Here is a 20,320-nt window from a genome sequence, read left to right on the forward strand (position 1 = left end):
CAACTTGTCACGAAAATTGTTCTGTTATTTATTCAAAGTGATGCGTTTCTGTGATACTCAGAGGCTGAGAAATTGATGATTGAGCTAATCTGACGTTCCTGGTACGACCTGAGTATACAAAACATTAGGAACACCTGCTCTTTCCATTACAGACTGACCAGGCGAATCCAGGTGAAAGCTGTGTGTTTGCAAGTACACACTGTGTTCTGTCTTTTAAATCATTCTCAAACCAGCTACAAGCAGCCCGATCTAAGCCAATCGTAGAGAGTTTCTGAATCTAAGCCAATCGTAGAGAGTTTCTGAATAAGTAAGGTGTGATCCACTGTGTCGAATGCCTTGGACAGGTCAATGAAGAGGGCAGCACAGTGTTTCTTCATCTATCTAAACAATTGATGATGTCATTTAAAACCATAGAAGTAGCAGAGATGGTTCTATGACCTGGTCTGAACACTGACTGTTTTACATTCAGAAAAGATGTAGCATTTAAAAGGGATCTAAGCTGAGTACTAATCAATGATTCCAGGATTTTTTTGCTAGGCAAGAGAGTTTGGAAATGGGACGATAATTATTTCGATCACTCGCCTAAATGTATAGGCGATAATTATAAATAATTATCGTCTATAAATACCTTTATGTAGAGGAAGCACCTGGGCCGCCTTCCAAACTGTAGGGATAGTACTCAATATAATTGTCAAGTAAAAAATATGTTAATGCTTCCACAATCAACAGAGCAGAAAGCTGTAATGAGAAGGGATCAAGCATATCAGCCCCAGCAGATGTTTTTACATCAATCATAAGTAGTGGTTCCAATACATCAGAAGGAGACAGTTGCTCCAGAGAGTACAAGGATTCACTGGGGGTCGTCTGGTCCTTTATCAACTGGACTAGCGGCTGGGAGAGGGACGGGGCAGTTTAAGGACTGACCCGGGTCTATTAAACCAACATTTATTTCAAACAAATAAACAGCGGACGTAACATTTTGATTAAAAGCATGACCTATCTCTTTTTTTTTCTTTCAATAATGATGTCGGAGTTCAGTATAACTTGCTTGGGTAGGGAAGGAAAGGAATTTCCACGCTTTAGCGACTTAACTGTTTTCCAAAATTTAGATGGATCACCAGCAGAGTCAGCGATAGAACTTAGGATGTAGCTTGATTTAGCCTTTGAAACTAAGGACGTGCATTTATTTCTCAGTTGCCTGAAAAGCTGCCAGTCCACAACAGCATCAGTTAGTCTAGCTTTCGCCCAGGCATGATTTCTTGTTCTAAAGATATCTGAACGTTCTGTAGAAAGCCAGGGATTTGATCAATGTTTTAGTCTATAGCGTTTAAAAGGAGTGTGTTAATCTGCCAGTGATATAAAATAAAAATAGATGAGAAATGCTCAAGAGCTAATTCAGGGTAGGGTATACGCTTGATGGTGGAAAGTTCAGAAAAGTACAAGTCATGCATAAACGCTTGGGGAGAAAAGTTTAAAAAATGTCTCTTCCTAATAATACGGGGATCAGAATGATGCTGTCTAGTATCTCTAATACAGGCTGTAGGACAATGATCACTAAGGTCACTAGCAAACACACCAAAAGACATGTACTTATGGGGGTTATTTTTGAGAATTAAATCTAATAATGAGGATCTATCTAGATTTTTCACATTTAACCGGGTGGGTTTTGTGATTAGCTGGGTTATATTTAAGATCAAGATAAAATGTTCTTAAAGTTATCTGAGATAGGTGTCAGCCAGTCCAGGTTAAAGTCACCTATGACCACCAGTTCAGATTATAGAGAAGGTTTGAAATGCTCAGCTATGGTACCAAAGCAGCTGGAGGCCTATACACTCCAGCAACAAATACATGCACGTTTTGGCTCATGGTCACATCTAAAACCAGGATTTCACATTTCTGGGGTATAGTGATATTAAGAACACATGATGCTACAAAAGTGGATTTCACATACATCACCCCCCACCCCCTCCACATTTTCTCTACCTGTCACATCTACAAATGGTGTAATTAGCAATGTCAATGTCAACATCCATGATCGAATCATTTAACCAAGTCTCTGATAAAACAAGAATGTCTGTGTTCGTGTCATGCATCCAGATATCGATAAAGTCCATCTTTGACATCATACTTCGCACATTTAAATGTAACAAACCCAGCCCTTTGCGAGACTTAAAAACAGCAGGGGTGTCCATATTTACCCTAACCAGGTCGTTATAAACTTGATCATTAAGTAAGTCAGTAGATTTCATAGGAATATAAATTAGGTTATCGATGGGCCTGCGGCTGCATCTATTTGGTGTCTGTTTAAATCCTTTTGAAATTAAGATAATGTAGATTTCCTTGACTTTAACATCAGAAACAGTTTGATGTGTGGGTTATATCCCAGTCAGTCTCTCAGAGTCTCTCCTTAAAATGGCCTTGCAGTATTTAAGCCCCGAGATAGTTTGGGTGAATTCCGTCTTCTTTGTAGAATATTTTCACTTTCCAAAAAGTGTCAAAGTTATCAATAAAGACAACATTGACAGAGTGACAATAGCTCTTTAGCCAGACCTGAAGCGATCGCAACCTACTGACTCTACCGTAACCACGTCTCATCGTGGGTATGGGACCCGATATAATGGGACGTTTGTTTAGGTATTTCAGTTTTGCAATTAGTTCCATGAAGTCACTTTTAAGCAGTTCAGCGCTAGCCAACTTAGTGTCATTAAATCCCACATGTACTATAACAGTATCCGTCTGTGGATTTTGGTTTATGGCTTCAGGAAGTAGCGTAGTGATATCCTTTACTTTTGCACCCGGATAGCATAGGGTCCTTACCATTGAAAAATGACGTCAAGGTTCTGAAATTCGTGCCAAAGTGATTGTAAAAAACTGTAAAAGGATCCAGGGACAAAATCTAGCGGTCATAGCACTGTGGCTATCCGCGTCGCTCGATCCAAAATAAATAATACAAACTGGATATAAAATACTAGATATAAAATAAAATGAAATAATTCTATAATAATCAGATCATTAAAAGTATTCACTAAAACCGTTTGTCAGAGAACCACAACGGCAGCTTTCATCATCACGAGATACATACGTCCACCTCAAGTGCCAAATTTGGTGGTGGTTTACCTTTAATATTAGTTTTTACCGTTGAGTCAACATTTTCAACATAGCCATGCACCACTAGCATACGAAAGAGAGATTATTTTCCATTCCTCCATAATAACACAGAAATTATCGCAAATGTTTTTTTGTTGTTGTCGGTAACTAGTTGACTTGACAAAGTCCTACAATTTCAGAAGGAAATTGACGTTTCTTTACGCGTCGGTGCTTTAGGGTTAACCATGTTTTGAAGTGTTACAGAGTTTGTTTACAATTACATTGTTTACAAACACAGCAGTAAAAACAAGTTCTGATGGGGTATTTTGGGTTCTGATGGGGTATTTTGAGTTCTGATGGGGTATTTTGGGTTCTGGTGGGGTATTTTGGGTTCTGATGGGGTACGATAGTCGAACTAAGCTCATGAGGCATTTATAAGTTATAGTACTGTATGGGGTAGGCGTAGGCTATATACACTGAGTGTACAAAACATTAAGAACACCTTCCTAATATTGAGTTGCACCCCCCTTTTGCCCTCAGAACAGCCTTAATTCGTCAGGGCGTGGACTCTACAATGTGTCGAAAGTGTTCCACAGGGATGCTGGCCCATGTTGACTCCGATGCTTCCCACAGTTGTGTCAAGTTGGCTGGATTTCCTTTGGGTGGTGGACCATTCTTGATACACAGGGAAAACTGTTGAGCGTGGAAAACCCAGCAGCGTTGCAGTTCTTGACACAAACCGGTGCACCTGGCACCCCCATTCAAAAGGTATTAACATTTTTGTCTTGCCCATTCACCCTCTGAATGGCACACATACACAATCCATGTCTCAATTGTCTCAAGGCTTAAGTAGCCTTCTTTAACCTGTCTCCTCCCCTTCATCTACACTGATTAAAGTGGATTTAACAAGTGACATCAATAAGGGATCATAGCTTTCACCTGGTCAGTTTATGTCACAAAATACACAAAATAAAATGTATGCACGCATGACTGTAAGTCGCTTTGGATAAAAGCGTCTGCTAAATGGCATATTATTTATGTCATGGAAAGAGCAGGTGTTCTTAATGTTTTGTACACTCAGTGTATATCATTACTTTAAAAGTCCAAAGATGGATAAACAAATGCTTGCACCAATATAGTGATTCAACCGTTCCCTTTTTGTAACAAACAAACAAACATAAAACAGCTTTATATGCACAGTGGGAAAACACATAAAATGCAATGCAGAGATATAATTCAGAATGGGATTCTGATGTAATATGAGTTGGTGTGGAGTGTTTTAGAGTACCCTTTAGACATATTTACACATTGCATTATAGTCGATGGCAAGTGATCGCTCACGTTTTGGGGGATCAACTATGCCAGGGGTACTCAACTCTGACCCTACGAGGTCCGGAGCCTGCTGGTTCTGTTCAGCCTGATAATGAATTGGACCCACCTGGTGTCCCAGGTCTAAATCAGTCCCTGATTAGCAGTGGTACTTGCTTCGAGGTCCAGAGTTGAGTTTGAGGGTAACTATGGTAATATGTTTTATTTTGATAGTCTGTGGAGCATCTACAGATGGACTATCAACACACAACAATGTCATTGTAATAAAAAGGGTGATTATTTTTCTCAACATCATCTTTGTAGACTCGTGTAGAGCAGTGGTTCCCAGCTCCAGTCCTCCAGTACCCCCCAACAGCCCAACTCCAGTCCTCCAGTACCCCCAACAGCCCAACTCCAGTCCTCCAGTACCCCCCAACAGCCCAACTCCAGTCCTCCAGTACCCCCCAACAGCCCAACTCCAGTACCCCCCAACAGCCCAACTCCAGTACCCCCCAACAGCCCAACTCCAGTACCCCCCAACAGCCCAACTCCAGTCCTCCAGTACCCCCCAACAGCCCAACTCCAGTCCTCCAGTACCCCCCAACAGCCCAACTCCAGTCCTCCAGTACCCCCCAACAGCCCAACTCCAGTCCTCCAGTACCCCCCAACAGCCCAACTCCAGTCCTCCAGTACCCCCCAACAGCCCAACTCCAGTCCTCCAGTACCCCCCAACAGCCCAACTCCAGTCCTCCAGTACCCCCCAACAGCCCAACTCCAGTCCTCCCCAACAGCCCAACTCCAGTACCCCCCAACAGCCCAACTCCAGTCCTCCAGTACCCCCCAACAGCCCAACTCCAGTCCTCCAGTACCCCCCAACAGCCCAACTCCAGTCCTCCATTACCCCCCAACAGCCCAACTCCAGTCCTCCATTACCCCCCAACAGCCCAATTCCAGTCCTCCATTACCCCCCAACAGCCCAACTCCAGTCCTCCAGTACCCCCCAACAGCCCAACTCCAGTCCTCCAGTACCCCCCAACAGCCCAACTCCAGTCCTCCAGTACCCCCCAACAGCCCAACTCCAGTCCTCCAGTACCCCCCCAACAGCCCAACTCCAGTCCTCCAGTACCCCCCAACAGCCCAACTCCAGTCCTCCAGTCCCCCCCAACAGCCCAACTCCAGTCCTCCATTACCCCCCAACAGCCCAACTCCAGTCCTCCAGTACCCCCCAACAGCCCAACTCCAGTCCTCCAGTACCCCCCAACAGCCCAACTCCAGTCCTCCAGTACCCCCCAACAGCCCAACTCCAGTCCTCCAGTACCCCCCAACAGCCCAACTCCAGTCCTCCAGTACCCCCCAACAGCCCAACTCCAGTCCTCCAGTACCCCCCAACAGCCCAACTCCAGTACCCCCCAACAGCCCAACTCCAGTCTTCCAGTACCCCCAACAGCCCAACTCCAGTCTTCCAGTACCCCCAACAGCCCAACTCCAGTCTTCCAGTACCCCCCAACAGCACACATTTATATTGTAGCCCAGGACAAACATACCTGGTTCAACTCATCGAGGGCCTGATGATTAGTTGACAAGCTGAATCAGGTGTGCTTGTTTGGGACTACAATATAAAATGTGTAGTGTTGGGGTTCTGGAGGACTGGAGTTGGGCTGTTGGGGTTCTGGAGGACCGGAGTTGGGCTGTTGGGGGGGTACTGGAGGACTGGAGTTGGGCTGTTGGGGTTCTGGAGGACCGGAGTTGGGCTGTTGGGGTTCTGGAGGACTGGAGTTGGGCTGTTGGGGTTCTGGAGGACTGGAGTTGGACTGTTGGGGTTCTGGAGGACCGGAGTTGGGCTGTTGGGGTTCTGGAGGACCGGAGTTGGGCTGTTGGGGTTCTGGAGGACCGGAGTTGGGCTGTTGGGGTTCTGGAGGACTGGAGTTGGGCTGTTGGGGTTCTGGAGGACCGGAGTTGGGCTGTTGGGGTTCTGGAGGACCGGAGTTGGGCTGTTGGGGTTCTGGAGGACCGGAGTTGGGCTGTTGGGGTTCTGGAGGACCGGAGTTGGGCTGTTGGGGGGTTCTGGAGGACCGGAGTTGGGCTGTTGGGGTTCTGGAGGACTGGAGTTGGGCTGTTGGGGTTCTGGAGGACCGGAGTTGGGCTGTTGGGGTTCTGGAGGACCGGAGTTGGGCTGTTGGGGTTCTGGAGGACCGGAGTTGGGGAAAAACACTGGTGTAGAATCATCAATGACAGTTTAGTCAGCCAGGTCAAAGGGCATGTTCGTCACTCACAATTTAGCTAAAATACATTGCGCTTTTGATGCTCTCAAACACGGCCAAAGCCAACACAACACACAGAGAACAGACAACTAACATCATTTATACGGCCGGATTCCCAGATCCAGATTAAGATCCAGATTAAGCCTAGTTCCTGGATTTCAAAACATTCTCAAATGGAGAATCTCAGGTCTATTTGCATAATATGGGTCTGGGAAACCAGGCCGTAGTGATTGTCACAGGAGGGCGGAACAGACAGAGTTGTCATATTAAAAACAGTGTTGATTCTACTATATATTTAAAGTGTACATCTAAATGGCATGTATCAAAAGGAATGTTGTTTTAGTCAGGTTAACATTGACAGATCAAACACAAGATGGTGCTACATTCAGAGGGAATGGGTCTCTTAGTGAGGGAACACAAGTGTGTGTGTATGTGTGTCTATGGGCAGAGAGGCCTATGTGAGTGTAAGCCTGTTATGTGTAAACAACACAATGATTCACCCATCCATTTAATGAGGAGAGAGGGACGACGGGGGGGGGGGGGGGGGGGGGGCGAAGAGAGAGAGAGAGGGAAGAGGAGAAAGAGGGGAAGAGGAGAGAGAGGGGGAAGAGGAGAGAGAGAGGGGGGGGGGAAGAGGAGCGAGAGGGGGGAAGAGGAGCGAGAGGGGGGAAGAGCGAGAGAGAGGGGGGAAAGAGAGAGATGGGGAAGAGAGAGGGGGGGGGAGAGAGAGAGAGAGGGAAGAGGAGAGAGAGGGGGAAGAGAGAGAGAGAGAGGAAAGAGAGAGAGGGGGAAGAGAGAGAGAGAGGGAAGAGGAGAGAGAGGGGGAAGAGGAGAGAGAGAGAGGGGGGAGAGAGAGAAGAGAGGGGGGAAGAGGAGAGAGAGGGAGGGGGGAGAGAGAGAAGAGAGGGGGGAAGAGGAGAGAGAGGGGGAAGAGGAGAGAGGGGGGAAGAGGAGAGAGAGGGGGAAGAGCAGAGAGAGAGAGAGAGAGAGATGGGGAAGAGGAGAGAGAGGGGGAAGAGCAGAGAGAGAGAGAGAGAGAGATGGGGAAGAGGAGAGAGAGAGAGAGAGAGAGAGAGAGAGAGAGAGAGAGGGGGGAGGAGAGAGAAGAGAAGAGAGTGGGGGAAGAGGAGAGCGAGAGAGAGAGAGCGGGGGAAGAGGAGAGAGAGAGGGGGGAAGAGGAGAGAGATAGGGGGGGGAGGATAGAGAGAGAGAGAGAGAGGGGGGAAGAGGAGAGAGCGAGAGAGAGAGAGGGGGGAAGAGGAGAGAGAGAGAGAGAGAGAGGGGGGAAGAGGAGAGAGAGAGAGAGGGGGGAAGAGGAGAGAGAGAGAGAGATGGGGGGAAGAGGAGAGAGAGAGAGAGATGGGGGGAAGAGGAGAGAGAGAGAGAGAGAGAGAGAGAGAGAGATGGGGGGAAGAGGAGAGAGAGAGAGAGAGAGGGAGGAGGGGAGAGAGAGGGGGGGGAAGCCTATGGGCTGTTGGACATTGCAGCTGACACTGCAAGCGACTGCATACTGACTGATCTGATTTAAACTCAGGAAGTGAGTTCTGAAAATCTGAAAGTACACTTTTTAGAAATAGTTTTCACATATAAACCTCATATGCCCCGAACTCAGAATCAATTGGGTTTCCCCAAAAATAATATGGTCAATGTTGAGAGAACATTTATTTAGATTTGCGATTTTCAAAAATGTTTAAAAAAGTCCCATCTAATACAGCTGTAACGGGCTCACTACATATCCCGCCTCGATTTTAACCATGAGTCCAACTTTGAAGCACAATGTTACCAGGTTCGCCTCAGATCAGCTTTAATGGTCTGACTGCATACAGAATGACCTGGCTACACTCTGCCAGGGGAGATACATTCTGCTATTGATAGATAGAGCGGCTACATAGTGTTCTGAACAACTGACCAAAGAATACATAGCGGTAAAGAATTAGAATAACTACATCTAATTATTTACCGCTAATACAAACAGGAACCCACTGACTAGATCGTCATGGGTACCAGCAGTTGTACAACAAGAAAACAAAAACAAATCAGGAAGTCATTGTCCATCGCTTTTGGGGGTGAAGCCCCGCCTCCAATGGTCTGAAGCTCCTTCTATTGGTCTGAAGCCCCTCCCCCTCCTCCTGTGTCTGTGTCTCTGACAAGTTAGATGGCTGTAGGTGGGGGGGGGGGGGGGGTTTCCGGGGTGGGGGTCAGGGGGGTCATCAGAGAGTTGGGGTGTTTGGCAACATGGTGGCGTCATCATGGTGAGATCTCCGGGAGAGGCCTACGACTCGGAATCCTGAGGAGATATGAGGTAGAAGAAGGTCTCAACCAATCAACCAAGCAACCAATCAATCAAACCTATCAATTCATCAAACAAGCAACCATCTGATTGTGTTCATAACATTTACAGAAATGTTACTTGATGTTCATTGTCCTTGTCAAATAAATAAATAAATAACTACCCCATGGATCAGGACAAAGCCACTTAGTCAATGAACGGCTGCGTTTACACAGGATGCCCAATTCTGATCTTTTGCCCAATTACTGGCAATATGATTGGTCAAAAGACCAATTAGTGGAAAAAGATCAGAATTGGGCTGCCTGTGTAAACGCAGCCATACACACACAATCATACACAAGGATCCAGCACTGTAAAATATATAGACAACAAGAGCATCAACACAATACATTATCAGAACAGGATGTATCGACACAATACATTATCAGAACAGGATGCATCAACACAATACATTATCAGAACAGGATGTATCGACACAATACATGATCAGAACAGGATGCATCGACACAATACATTATCAGAACAGGATGTATCGACACAATACATGATCAGAACATGATGTATAGACACAATACATTATCAGAACAGGATGTATCGACACAATACATGATCAGAACATGATGTATAGACACAATACATTATCAGAACAGGATGTATCGACACAATACATGATCAGAACAGGATGCATCGACACAATACATGATCAGAACAGGATGTATTGACACAATACATGATCAGAACAGGATGTATCCAAGCCGGTAGGATCATAAGGGCCCCTGTTATTTCGGGAGTCCCCTGAGAGAGACCACGTTGTTCTATCTGTCAGCAACATCAACCTTATTAAAAGCCCTCATCAACAAACAAACCTGGATTCGTCCCAAATGACACCCTGTTCCCTATACAGTGCACTACTTTTGAACAGGGCTCATAGGGCCGTAGGGGTCATATGGCTCCTGGTCAGAGGTAGTGCACTGTATAGGGAATAGGGTGTCATTTGGGACGAATCCCTCATTAAAAAGCCCACTGGTCTACTGTTAATCACATCCCAGCCAATGAATGGAGTTATCTAATGATCCTGGTTACTGATAATCTGTGGAAAAGGAGACAATGAGTTCATCCCAAATGGCACCCTATTCCCTATATAGTGCACTGTTTGACCAGAGCCCTGATAAAAAGTAGTGCACTATAGAAGGAATGCGGTGGCATTTGGAATGCGCAGTCAGACCATGTGATGTCTGCTGGACAACTGAATCAGACTCATTGTGTTTCTTCTCAGGGTCAGATATCAAGAGAGGAACATACTGTATATTCTCAGGAATCAGATACGAGTCGTCTAGAAGAGGAATATATATTCTCAGGACTCAGGTACGAGTCGTCTAGAAGAGGAATATATATTCTCAGGACTCAGGTACGAGTCGTCTAGAAGAGAGCAACATATTCAGGACTCTAGAACAGGGTTTCCCTAACTCTATCCTGGGGCCCCCCCTGGGTGCACGTTTTGGTTTTTGCCCTTGGTTTCTGCACGTTTTGGTTTTTTTGGGGCAAAAAACAAAACGTGCACCCAGGGGGGCCCCAGGACGGAGATTGGGAAACCCTGATGTAGAGAACAGTAACATATTCAGCCACTCTAGGAGAACAATGGAAGTCTGCTCCTCCACCACTGTAGAGTGCTCCTCCACCACTGTAGAGTGCTCCTCCACCACTGTAGAGTGCTCCTCCACCACTGTAGAGTGCTCCTCCACCACTGTAGAGTGCTCCTCCACCACTGTAGTGTGCTCCTCCACCACTGTAGAGTGCTCCTCCGCCACTGTAGTGTCCTCCGCCACCACTGTAGCTGTAGAGTGCTCCTCCACCACTGTAGAGTGCTCCTCCACCACTGTAGAGTGCTCCTCCACCACTGTAGAGTGCTCCTCCGCCACTGTAGTGTCCTCCGCCACCACTGTAGAGTGCTCCTCCAACACTGTAGAGTGCTCCTCCACCACTGGAGAGTGCTCCTCCACCACTGTAGAGTGCTCCTCCAACACTGTAGAGTGCTCCTCCACCACTGTAGAGTGCTCCTCCACCACTGTAGTGTCCTCCACCACTGTAGTGTGCTCCTCCACCACTGTAGAGTGCTCCTCCACCACTGTAGTGTCCTCCTCCACCACTGTAGAGTGCTCCTCCACCACTGTAGTGTGCTCCTCCACCACTGTAGAGTGCTCCTCCACCACTGTAGTGTGCTCCTCCCCCACTGTAGTGTGCTCCTCCACCACTGTAGAGTGCTCCTCCACCACTGTAGAGTGCTCCTCCACCACTATAGAGTCCTCCTCCACCACTGTAGTGTCCTCCTCCACCACTGTAGAGTGCTCCTCCACCACTGTAGTGTCCTCCTCCACCACTGTAGAGTGCTCCTCCACCTCTGTAGAGTGCTCCTCCACCTCTGTAGAGTGCTCCTCCACCACTGTAGAGTGCTCCTCCACCACTGTAGTGTCCTCCTCCACCACTGTAGAGTGCTCCTCCACCACTGTAGTGTGCTCCTCCACCACTGTAGAGTGCTCCTCCACCACTGTAGAGTGCTCCTCCACCACTGTAGAGTCCTCCTCCACCACTGTAGTGTGCTCCTCCACCACTGTAGAGTGCTCCTCCACCACTGTAGAGTGCTCCTCCACCACTGTAGTGTCCTCCTCCACCACTGTAGAGTGCTCCTCCACCACTGTAGAGTGCTCCTCCACCACTGTAGTGTGCTCCTCCACCACTGTAGAGTGCTCCTCCACCACTGTAGTGTGCTCCTCCACCACTGTAGTGTGCTCCTCCACCACTGTAGAGTGCTCCTCCACCACTATAGAGTGCTCCTCCCCCACTGTAACTGTACAACTAGTGGAGTCTTATAGTCTTCAGACCTTTCCCTTGCAAACTGTGTGTGTGTGTGTGTGTGTGTTTGTGTTTGTGTTTGTGTTTGTGTTTGTGTGTGTGTGTGTGTGTGTGTGTGTGTGTCATACCTTTACCGAGGGCTGTGAGTTGAGGCCTAGGAATGTAAACACAGTGTTGTTCTCCTTGGACTGGAAGAAGTCCTCATAGTCCTGGTGGAACACACACAAACACATTTTCATTTATGGTATGAAAAAAAATATTGCAATACTTCCCGAAACCCTTACCCCAAAATAGCCTTTTTCCTTGTGGGGAAATGTCCGAATTTCCTTTATTTCACTGTCCTTGTGAGGACTTCTGGTCACCACCCACACTAGTGATGCGTGTGTTGACTCATGACCCGCGGCTGAAGGGCGGGTTGAATAAAAATAAACAATACCTTTAAAAAAATCCATAAATGTATAATTCTGGTGCAATTCATATCCATAGGCTACATTGAGGTTATTCTTGTTTATCTGACTGGACACGCGCCAAATAGCCTACACGGCCAATCGCCAGATAATGCTTTCTGCCCGTTCCCAAAAGCATTAACGTCGATCCATGAAGGCATTGTGAGAGCATTGTCGAAGTTGAATTCAATAAAGACTAACGCTGCGAAAGGAGAGTTGGAAAAAAAAGAGGGAAGGCCAGAAAAGTAATGTTTGGGAAAGATTTGGTGAAGTGGTAAAAGAGGATGATAGCAGTGCCGGCTACGTTATGTGTGATGATTGTGAGGCGCTATACAAAATCGACAGTCACAAGATGGGGACTTCAAATAGGCCTTTAAGGAATGTCAAGGGAACTGTAGCCTACTGGTTAGACGGGTTAAATGGAAACTGAAATCTGGTCTATAGCCTCTCACATAGCCTTAATAATAACTCCTGCAGAATTAAGATTTTCTTGCAGTAAAATTATACACCAAATGTAGGCAAAATTTGGACTGGAGTGGAGAAATTTGATTGATTTATTTCTGCATCTTGAGAGAATGCAATGCTCAGTTAGATACCATCTGTAGAGGTGATGTCTTTATCATAAAAGCATCATAGAAGCTGATAGTATTTCAACCACACAAAATATCGAAGCCGACCTGAAATCTTATCAGAAACATGTTGGGTCATTTACACAGCTTTCTATTTCCTTACAACCGGTCAAACTGATGTCATTTGGACATTTTGCACTGAAAATATTTCACGTTAGTTTTTTAGCGTTGTTGGATTTTCTCCCCAGTCCCTAAACGTCTTTGCTCCGCAAAAGATGACAGGGAAAAACTTTACAGATGTCAACTAGATTGAAGAATTCATTCTATCGATCTATTACATTATTCTGGTGAGGAAGGGTTTATGGGCAACAAGTAATGGCAGACGAGAAGCTGCATGTATCTAATTATAGACAAGTTGACTAACAAATAGCCTACCAACATGTTTAAAATTATAACCAGAAACATATCGAAATCATGCCCAAAAAAAAATCCTGCAGCCCCTGTCAAAAAATTGTTCTGTAGTCTTTGACTGTAGCCTATATAACATTTTCTATATTTGCGTGTTAGGGTCCGGTGCGGGCCTCAGATTTTCACATATAGTCGGCGGTTGCGGATGGGTTATTTTGCAATTGTGGGCGAACAAATAGCTGATGCACGCACACGATTTTTTTGGGATCCCCATTAGCCGACGCCAATGGCAACAGCTAGTCTCACTGGGGTCCGACACATAACAACAAATACATTACAGACAACATACTTTACAATTGACATACATTTAAAAAAACATTAACATTGCTGTTCACTTGCGCTATATAAAATGGAAGGGAGTTCCATGCACTCACGGCTCTGTATAATACTGTACGTTTCCTTGAATTTGTTCTGGACCTGGGGAGACACACACACCTCCTCTGAGTCTAAAATGACAACAGACATTCCCCGTCGGCACTGGCCAAAGATAGTGCACTATAAAGGGGATGGGGGGGGAATAGGGTGCGATTTGGGACGCACCTTGATAATCTGCCCCATGTAGCAATGGGATTACGCGGCGCAGGGGTTACCCAGCAACATGCCGACTCAGCACAGCGCACAGGAGGGCTGACGTTAGCACCGCTAGGCAAGCTCGTTCACCAACTGACCATTCAGGCTACATGCTAACATTAGACCATCCATCCATCCATCTATCTATCTTACCCCACAGTAGCAGTCTCCGTTGAAGATCTGTGGGGGCAGCGGGTTGCCCTTGTCTGGGTGTTTCTCCGGGGGGATGTGTTGGTACATCCACAGCCTTCTCTCCTCCACATTGGTGATGTCCACCTCCTGAAAGGAGATCCGGTTGGCCTCCAAGAACCCCACCACAGCCTGCTGGCGCTTCTTCACCTGTAGGGTTGGGGAGAAAGAGACTTCCAATCATCGAGTCAGGATACAGAATTTGGAAGGAAGTCACACGATGCACAAGAGAACCATACTGGAGAAGGTTAACGGTGAAACGTCTGTCACCTGTCCCCTTCTGTCATCTGTCCCCTGTGTCACCTGTCCCCCTGTCACCTGTCCCCTGTCCCCTGTCCCCTGCCTGCCGCAAAGCAAACCAGACTCCCATATCGACAGACTAAACAAACAAACAAACAAACAAACACCTTCTGACTAAAGCCCTATTGGTTAATGTCACCTTCTGACTAAAGCCCTATTGGTTAATGTCACCTTCTGACTAAAGCCCTATTGGTTAATGTCACCTTCTGACTAAAGCCCTATTGGTTAATGTCACCTTCTGACTAAAGCCCTATTGGTTAATGTCACCTTCTCACTAAAGCCCTATTGGTTAATGTCACCTTCTGACTAAAGCCCTATTGGTTAATGTCACCTTCTGACTAAAGCCCCATTGGTTAATGTCACCTTCTGACTAAAGTCCTATTGGTTAATGTCACCTTCTGACTAAAGCCCTATTGGTTAATGTCACCTTCTGACTAAAGCCCTATTGGTTAATGTCACCTTCTGACTAAAGCCCTATTGGTTAATGTCACCTTCTGACTAAAGCCCTATTGGTTAATGTCACCTTCTGACCAAAGCCCTATTGGTTAATGTCACCTTCTGGCTAAAGCCCTATTGGTTAATGTCACCTTCTGGCTAAAGCCCTATTGGTTAATGTCACCTTCTGGCTAAAGCCCTATTGGTTAATGTCACCTTCTGGCTAAAGCCCTATTGGTTAATGTCACCTTCTGGCTAAAGCCCTATTGGATAATGTCACCTTCTGGCTAAAGCCCTATTGGTTAATGTCACCTTCTGGCTAAAGCCCTATTGGTTAATGTCACCTTCTGACTAAAGCCCTATTGGTTAATGTCACCTTCTGGCTAAAGCCCTATTGGTTAATGTCACCTTCTGGCTAAAGCCCTATTGGTTAATGTCACCTTCTGGCTAAAGCCCTATTGGTTAATGTCACCTTCTGGCTAAAGCCCTATTGGTTAATGTCACCTTCTGGCTAAAGCCCTATTGGTTAATGTCACCTTCTGGCTAAAGCCCTATTGGTTAATGTCACCTTCTGGCTAAAGCCCTATTGGTTAATGTCACCTTCTGACTAAAGCCCTATTGGTTAATGTCACCTTCTGACTAAAGCCCTATTGGTTAATGTCACCTTCTGACTAAAGCCCTATTGGTTAATGTCACCTTCTGACTAAAGCCCTATTGGTTAATGTCACCTTCTGACTAAAGCCCTATTGGTTAATGTCACCTTCTGACTAAAGCCCTATTGGTTAATGTCACCTTCTGACTAAAGCCCTATTGGTTAATGTCACCTTCTGACTAAAGCCCTATTGGTTAATGTCACCTTCTGACTAAAGCCCTATTGGTTAATGTCACCTTCTGACTAAAGCCCTATTGGTTAATGTCACCTTCTGGCTAAAGCCCTATTGGTTAATGTCACCTTCTGGCTAAAGCCCTATTGGTTAATGTCACCTTCTGGCTAAATCCCTATTGGTTAATGTCACCTTCTGGCTAAAGCCCTATTGGTTAATGTCACCTTCTGGCTAAAGCCCTATTGGTTAATGTCACCTTCTGACTAAAGCCCTATTGGTTAATGTCACCTTCTGACTAAAGCCCTATTGGTTAATGTCACCTTCTGACTAAAGCCCTATTGGTTAATGTCACCTTCTGACTAAAGCCCTATTGGTTAATGTCACCTTCTGACTAAAGCCCTATTGGTTAATGTCACCTTCTGGCTAAAGCCCTATTGGTTAATGTCACCTTCTGACTAAAGCCCTATTGGTTAATGTCACCTTCTGGCTAAAGCCCTATTGGTTAATGTCACCTTCTGACTAAAGCCCTATTGGTTAATGTCACCTTCTGACTAAAGCCCTATTGGTTAATGTCACCTTCTGACTAAAGCCCTATTGGTTAATGTCACCTTCTGGCTAAAGCCCTATTGGTTAATGTCACCTTCTGACTAAAGCCCTATTGGTTAATGTCACCTTCTGACTAAAGCCCTATTGGTTAATGTCACCTTCTGGCTAAAGCCCTATTGGTTAATGTCACCTTTTTATAAAGTTGTTTTTGTGGCTTTACTCAAATTAGCCAATCAAATTGTACTCTTGTTTGCTAGATTGCAATCTGTTTAGTTTGTAGCTTGTTGGTAGAACATTTAAGTCATTTAGCACACTGGGTCAGACTGGGTCACACACACACTGGGTCACACTGGGCCACACACACACTGGGTCACAGCCAGGCCAGCTACTATGGGGTGGTCCGCTGTGCTTGGTTCTGTCCCTACAGATGTAATGAGAGGATAGTCTATGACAGGATATAACCTTGTGTGTGACTTTAGTAGGAAAAACATCCCAGTGAGGATGCACATAAACTCCCACACTTCTCTGTAGGTTATTAAAACACATACACTAACTGCTGACGGTGCTGCCATCCTGTGTCTCAGTCTGCTGACTGCTCCAGCTGGACCCAGTCACCATGAGAGAGGGGGGGGGGGGGGGGGGGGGGGAGAGAGGGGGGTGGGGGGGGGGGGGGGGGAGAGAGAGAGAGAGAGAGAGAGGAGTACTTCAAACCAGCTGAAATAAACAGCAACAGCAGATTGGCATTTATGATAAGCGTCTACCAGTGCGATGTCAACAAATTACGCATTTAGCTTTCATAGGGTTATTGAATACTGGTGGTAGTCTAAATACAGTGAGGGTTAAAATTATTTGATCCCCTGCTGATTTTGTACGTTTGCCCACTGACAAAGACAGGATCAGTCTATAATTTTAATGGTAGGTTTATTTGAACAATGAGAGACAGAATAACAACAAAAAAATCCAGAAAAACACATGTCAAAAATGTTATAAATTGATTTGCATTTTAATGAGGGAAATAAGTATTTGACCCCTCTGCAAAACATGACTTAGTACTTGGTGGCAAAACCCTTGTTGGCAATCACAGAGGTCAGACGTTTCTTGTAGTTGGCCACCAGGTTTGCACACATCTCAGGAGGGATTTTGTTCCACTCCTCTTTGCAGATCTTCTCCAAGTCATTAAGGTTTCGAGGCTGACGTTTGGCAACTCAAACCTTCAGCTAGCTCCACAGATTTTCTATGGGATCAAGGTCTGGAGACTGGCTAGGCCACTCCAGGACCTTAATGTGCTTCTTCTTGAGCCACTCCTTTGTTGCCTTGGCCGTGTGTTTTGGGTCATTGTCATGCTGGAATACCCACCCACGACCCATTTTCAATGCCCTGGCTGAGGGAAGGAGGTTCTCACCCAAGATTTGACGGTACATGGCCCCGTCCATCGTCCCTTTGATGCGGTGAAGTTGTCCTGTCCCCTTAGCAGAAACACCCCCCCCCAAAGCATAATGTTTCCACCTCCATGTTTGACGGTGGGGATGGTGTTCTTGGGGTCATAGGCAGCATTCCTCCTCCTCCAAACACGGCGAGTTGAGTTGATGCCAAAGAGCTCGATTTTGGTCTCATCTGACCACAACACTTTCACCCAGTTCTCCTCTGAATCATTCAGATGTTCATTGGCAAACTTCAGACGGCCCTGTATATGTGCTTTCTTGAGCAGGGGGACCTTGCGGGCGCTGCAGGATTTCAGTCCTTCACGGCGTAGTGTGTTACCAATTGTTTTCTTGGTGACTATGGTCCCAGCTGCCTTGAGATCATTGACAAGATCCTCCCGTGTAGTTCTGGGCTGATTCCTCACCGTTCTCATGATCATTGCAACTCCACGAGATGAGATCTTGCATGGTGCCCCAGGCCGAGGGAGATTGACAGTTATTTTGTGTTTCTTCCATTTGCGAATAAATCGCACCAACTGTTGTCACCTTCTCGCCAAACTGCTTGGCGATGGTCTTGTAGCCCATTCCAGCCTTGTGTAGGTCTACAATCTTGTTCCTGACATCCTTGGAGAGCTCTTTGGTCTTGGCCATGGTGGAGAGTTTGGAATCTGATTGATTGATTGCTTCTGTGGACAGGTGTCTTTTATACAGGTAACAAACTGAGATTAGGAGCACTCCCTTTAAGAGTGTGCTCCTAATCTCAGCTCGTTACCTGTATAAAAGACACCTGGGAGCCAGAAATCTTTCTGATTGAGAGGGGGTCAAATACTTATTTCCCTCATTAAAATGCAAATCAATTTATAACATTTTTGACATGCGTTTTTCTGGATTATTTTGTTGTTATTCTGTCTCTCACTGTTCAAATAAACCTACCATTAAATTATAGACTGATAATTTCTTTGTCAGTGGGCAAACGTGCAAAATCAGCAGGAGATCAAATACTTTTTTCCCCTCACTGTATATGGCTGACTTCACAATGGGTTGCTTGTTCATGCTTTGTGTAATTCTGGGTTCTAGAACACAATGCATAAAGCGTTTATTAGAGTCCAAAACGTCTACACATACGTACGCACAGCAGTGTTCTAGAATACTGGACCGTCTACACATACGTACGCACAGCAGTGTTCTAGAATACTGGACCGTCTACACATACTGTACGCACAGCAGTGTTCTAGAATACTGGACCGTCTACACATACTGTACGCACAGCAGTGTTCTAGAATACTGGACCGTTGGCTTTCATACTTTTCAAATTCTCAGCGCAGCTCAAGCGATTTCTCCAACTGTCAACCCATTCAAATGAATAGAGGATGCGTACCGGAGACGCGTTGGTTGGGAATTGTGGGGAGGTGCGCGTTCAGGCTGTGTGTCCCCCACAGATTGTTTACGTCATTTAACAGACGCTCTTATCCAGAGCCACTTACAAATTAGGTTGGTGCTCTCAGATCCTTGTAACCACGTCACAATGGGACACCAGACTATCGCGTCCCAAGTCTGTGGACTAGGATTTACGCTCAACTGTCAAACTCTCTCCTCATAGCAGGCTAGTCTACTACGGTATGGCTCAACATGAACCACTGTCTAGTGCCTTACAAACTCATCTCTGCTGGGGGCCTATTGTGTATAGATACCATGACCGTGTGTGTGGTGTGTGTTGTGTGTGTGTGTGTGTGTGTGTTTGAGGGATGGTGAGGGCACAATGAAACCATTGTTTTGACGCAAAGACAAATGAGGCCAGGGCAATGTAAAGGAGATGAATGTAGAAGTATTGAACAATCATTAGACAGACAGACAGACAGGCAGACAGGCAGACAGGCAGGCAGGCAGGCAGGCAGGCAGGCAGGCAGGCAGGCAGACAGACAGGCAGACAGGCAGGCAGGCAGGCAGAGGCAGGCAGACAGACAGGCAGACAGGCAGGCAGGCAGACAGACAGACAGGCAACACACGGTGACGTAGTGTATTATTGTATGTGTAGTAGCACTGTGCTGTAGTTCAGAGATTAACAGAGATTAACAGAGGACTAATCCTCACACCACCAGTGTGTGTGTGTGAAAGAGAGAGAGAGAGAGAGAGAGAGAGAGAGAGAGACAGAGAAAATGAACAAGTGAGTGAGAGAGAGAGAATGAAAAAGTGTGAGAGAGAATGAAAAGTGTGAGAGAGAATGAAAAGTGAGCGAGAGAGAGAGAATGAAAGAAAAAGTGTGAGAGAGAGAATGAATGAAAAAGTGTGAGAGAGAGAATGAAAAAGTGAGTGAGAGAGAGAATGAAAAGTGTGTGAGAGTAAATGAAAAAGTGAGTGAGAGATTGAAAAAGTGAGAGAGAGAGAGAAAAATAAAGATAATGTGGTTATCTGGGTGGTCACATCGTTGGTTGAAAAAGAGGATGTTGGATCTCGGATGTTTACAGTAAGAGAGTACCTCTAAAACAACACTACTGTTTACAGTAAGACAGGACCTCTAAAACAACACTACTGTTTACAGTAAGATAGTGCCTCTAAAACAACACTACTGTTTACAGTAAGACAGGACCTCTAAAACAACACTACTGTTTACAGTAAGACAGGACCTCTAAAACAACACTACTGTTTACAGTAAGACAGGACCTCTAAAAACAAACACTACTGTTTACAGTAAGAGAGTACCTCTAAAACAACACTACTGTTTACAGTAAGACAGGACCTCTAAAACAACACTACCT

General features: G+C 45.9%; 1 protein-coding gene across 1 annotated transcript; it reads right to left on the reverse strand.

Moving 5' to 3' along the window:
• Positions 1-8,848: 8,848 nt before the first annotated feature.
• On the reverse strand, positions 8,849-16,730 carry LOC311117853 (SH3 domain-binding glutamic acid-rich-like protein 2). Its single transcript, XM_084192760.1, has 4 exons — positions 16,692-16,730; positions 14,003-14,188; positions 11,925-12,005; positions 8,849-8,943 (listed from the first exon to the last, which is right to left on the reverse strand). The coding sequence occupies exons 1-4, from the start codon at positions 16,713-16,715 to the stop codon at positions 8,929-8,931; spliced, it is 306 nt and encodes a 101-aa protein (XP_084048886.1). The 5' UTR covers positions 16,716-16,730; the 3' UTR covers positions 8,849-8,928.
• Between the last annotated feature and the right edge of the window lie 3,590 nt (positions 16,731-20,320).

Source organism: Coregonus lavaretus (assembly GCF_964263955.1).
Source record: "Coregonus lavaretus genome assembly, contig: HAP1_SCAFFOLD_3910, whole genome shotgun sequence".
Lineage (NCBI taxonomy): Eukaryota > Metazoa > Chordata > Actinopteri > Salmoniformes > Salmonidae > Coregonus > Coregonus lavaretus.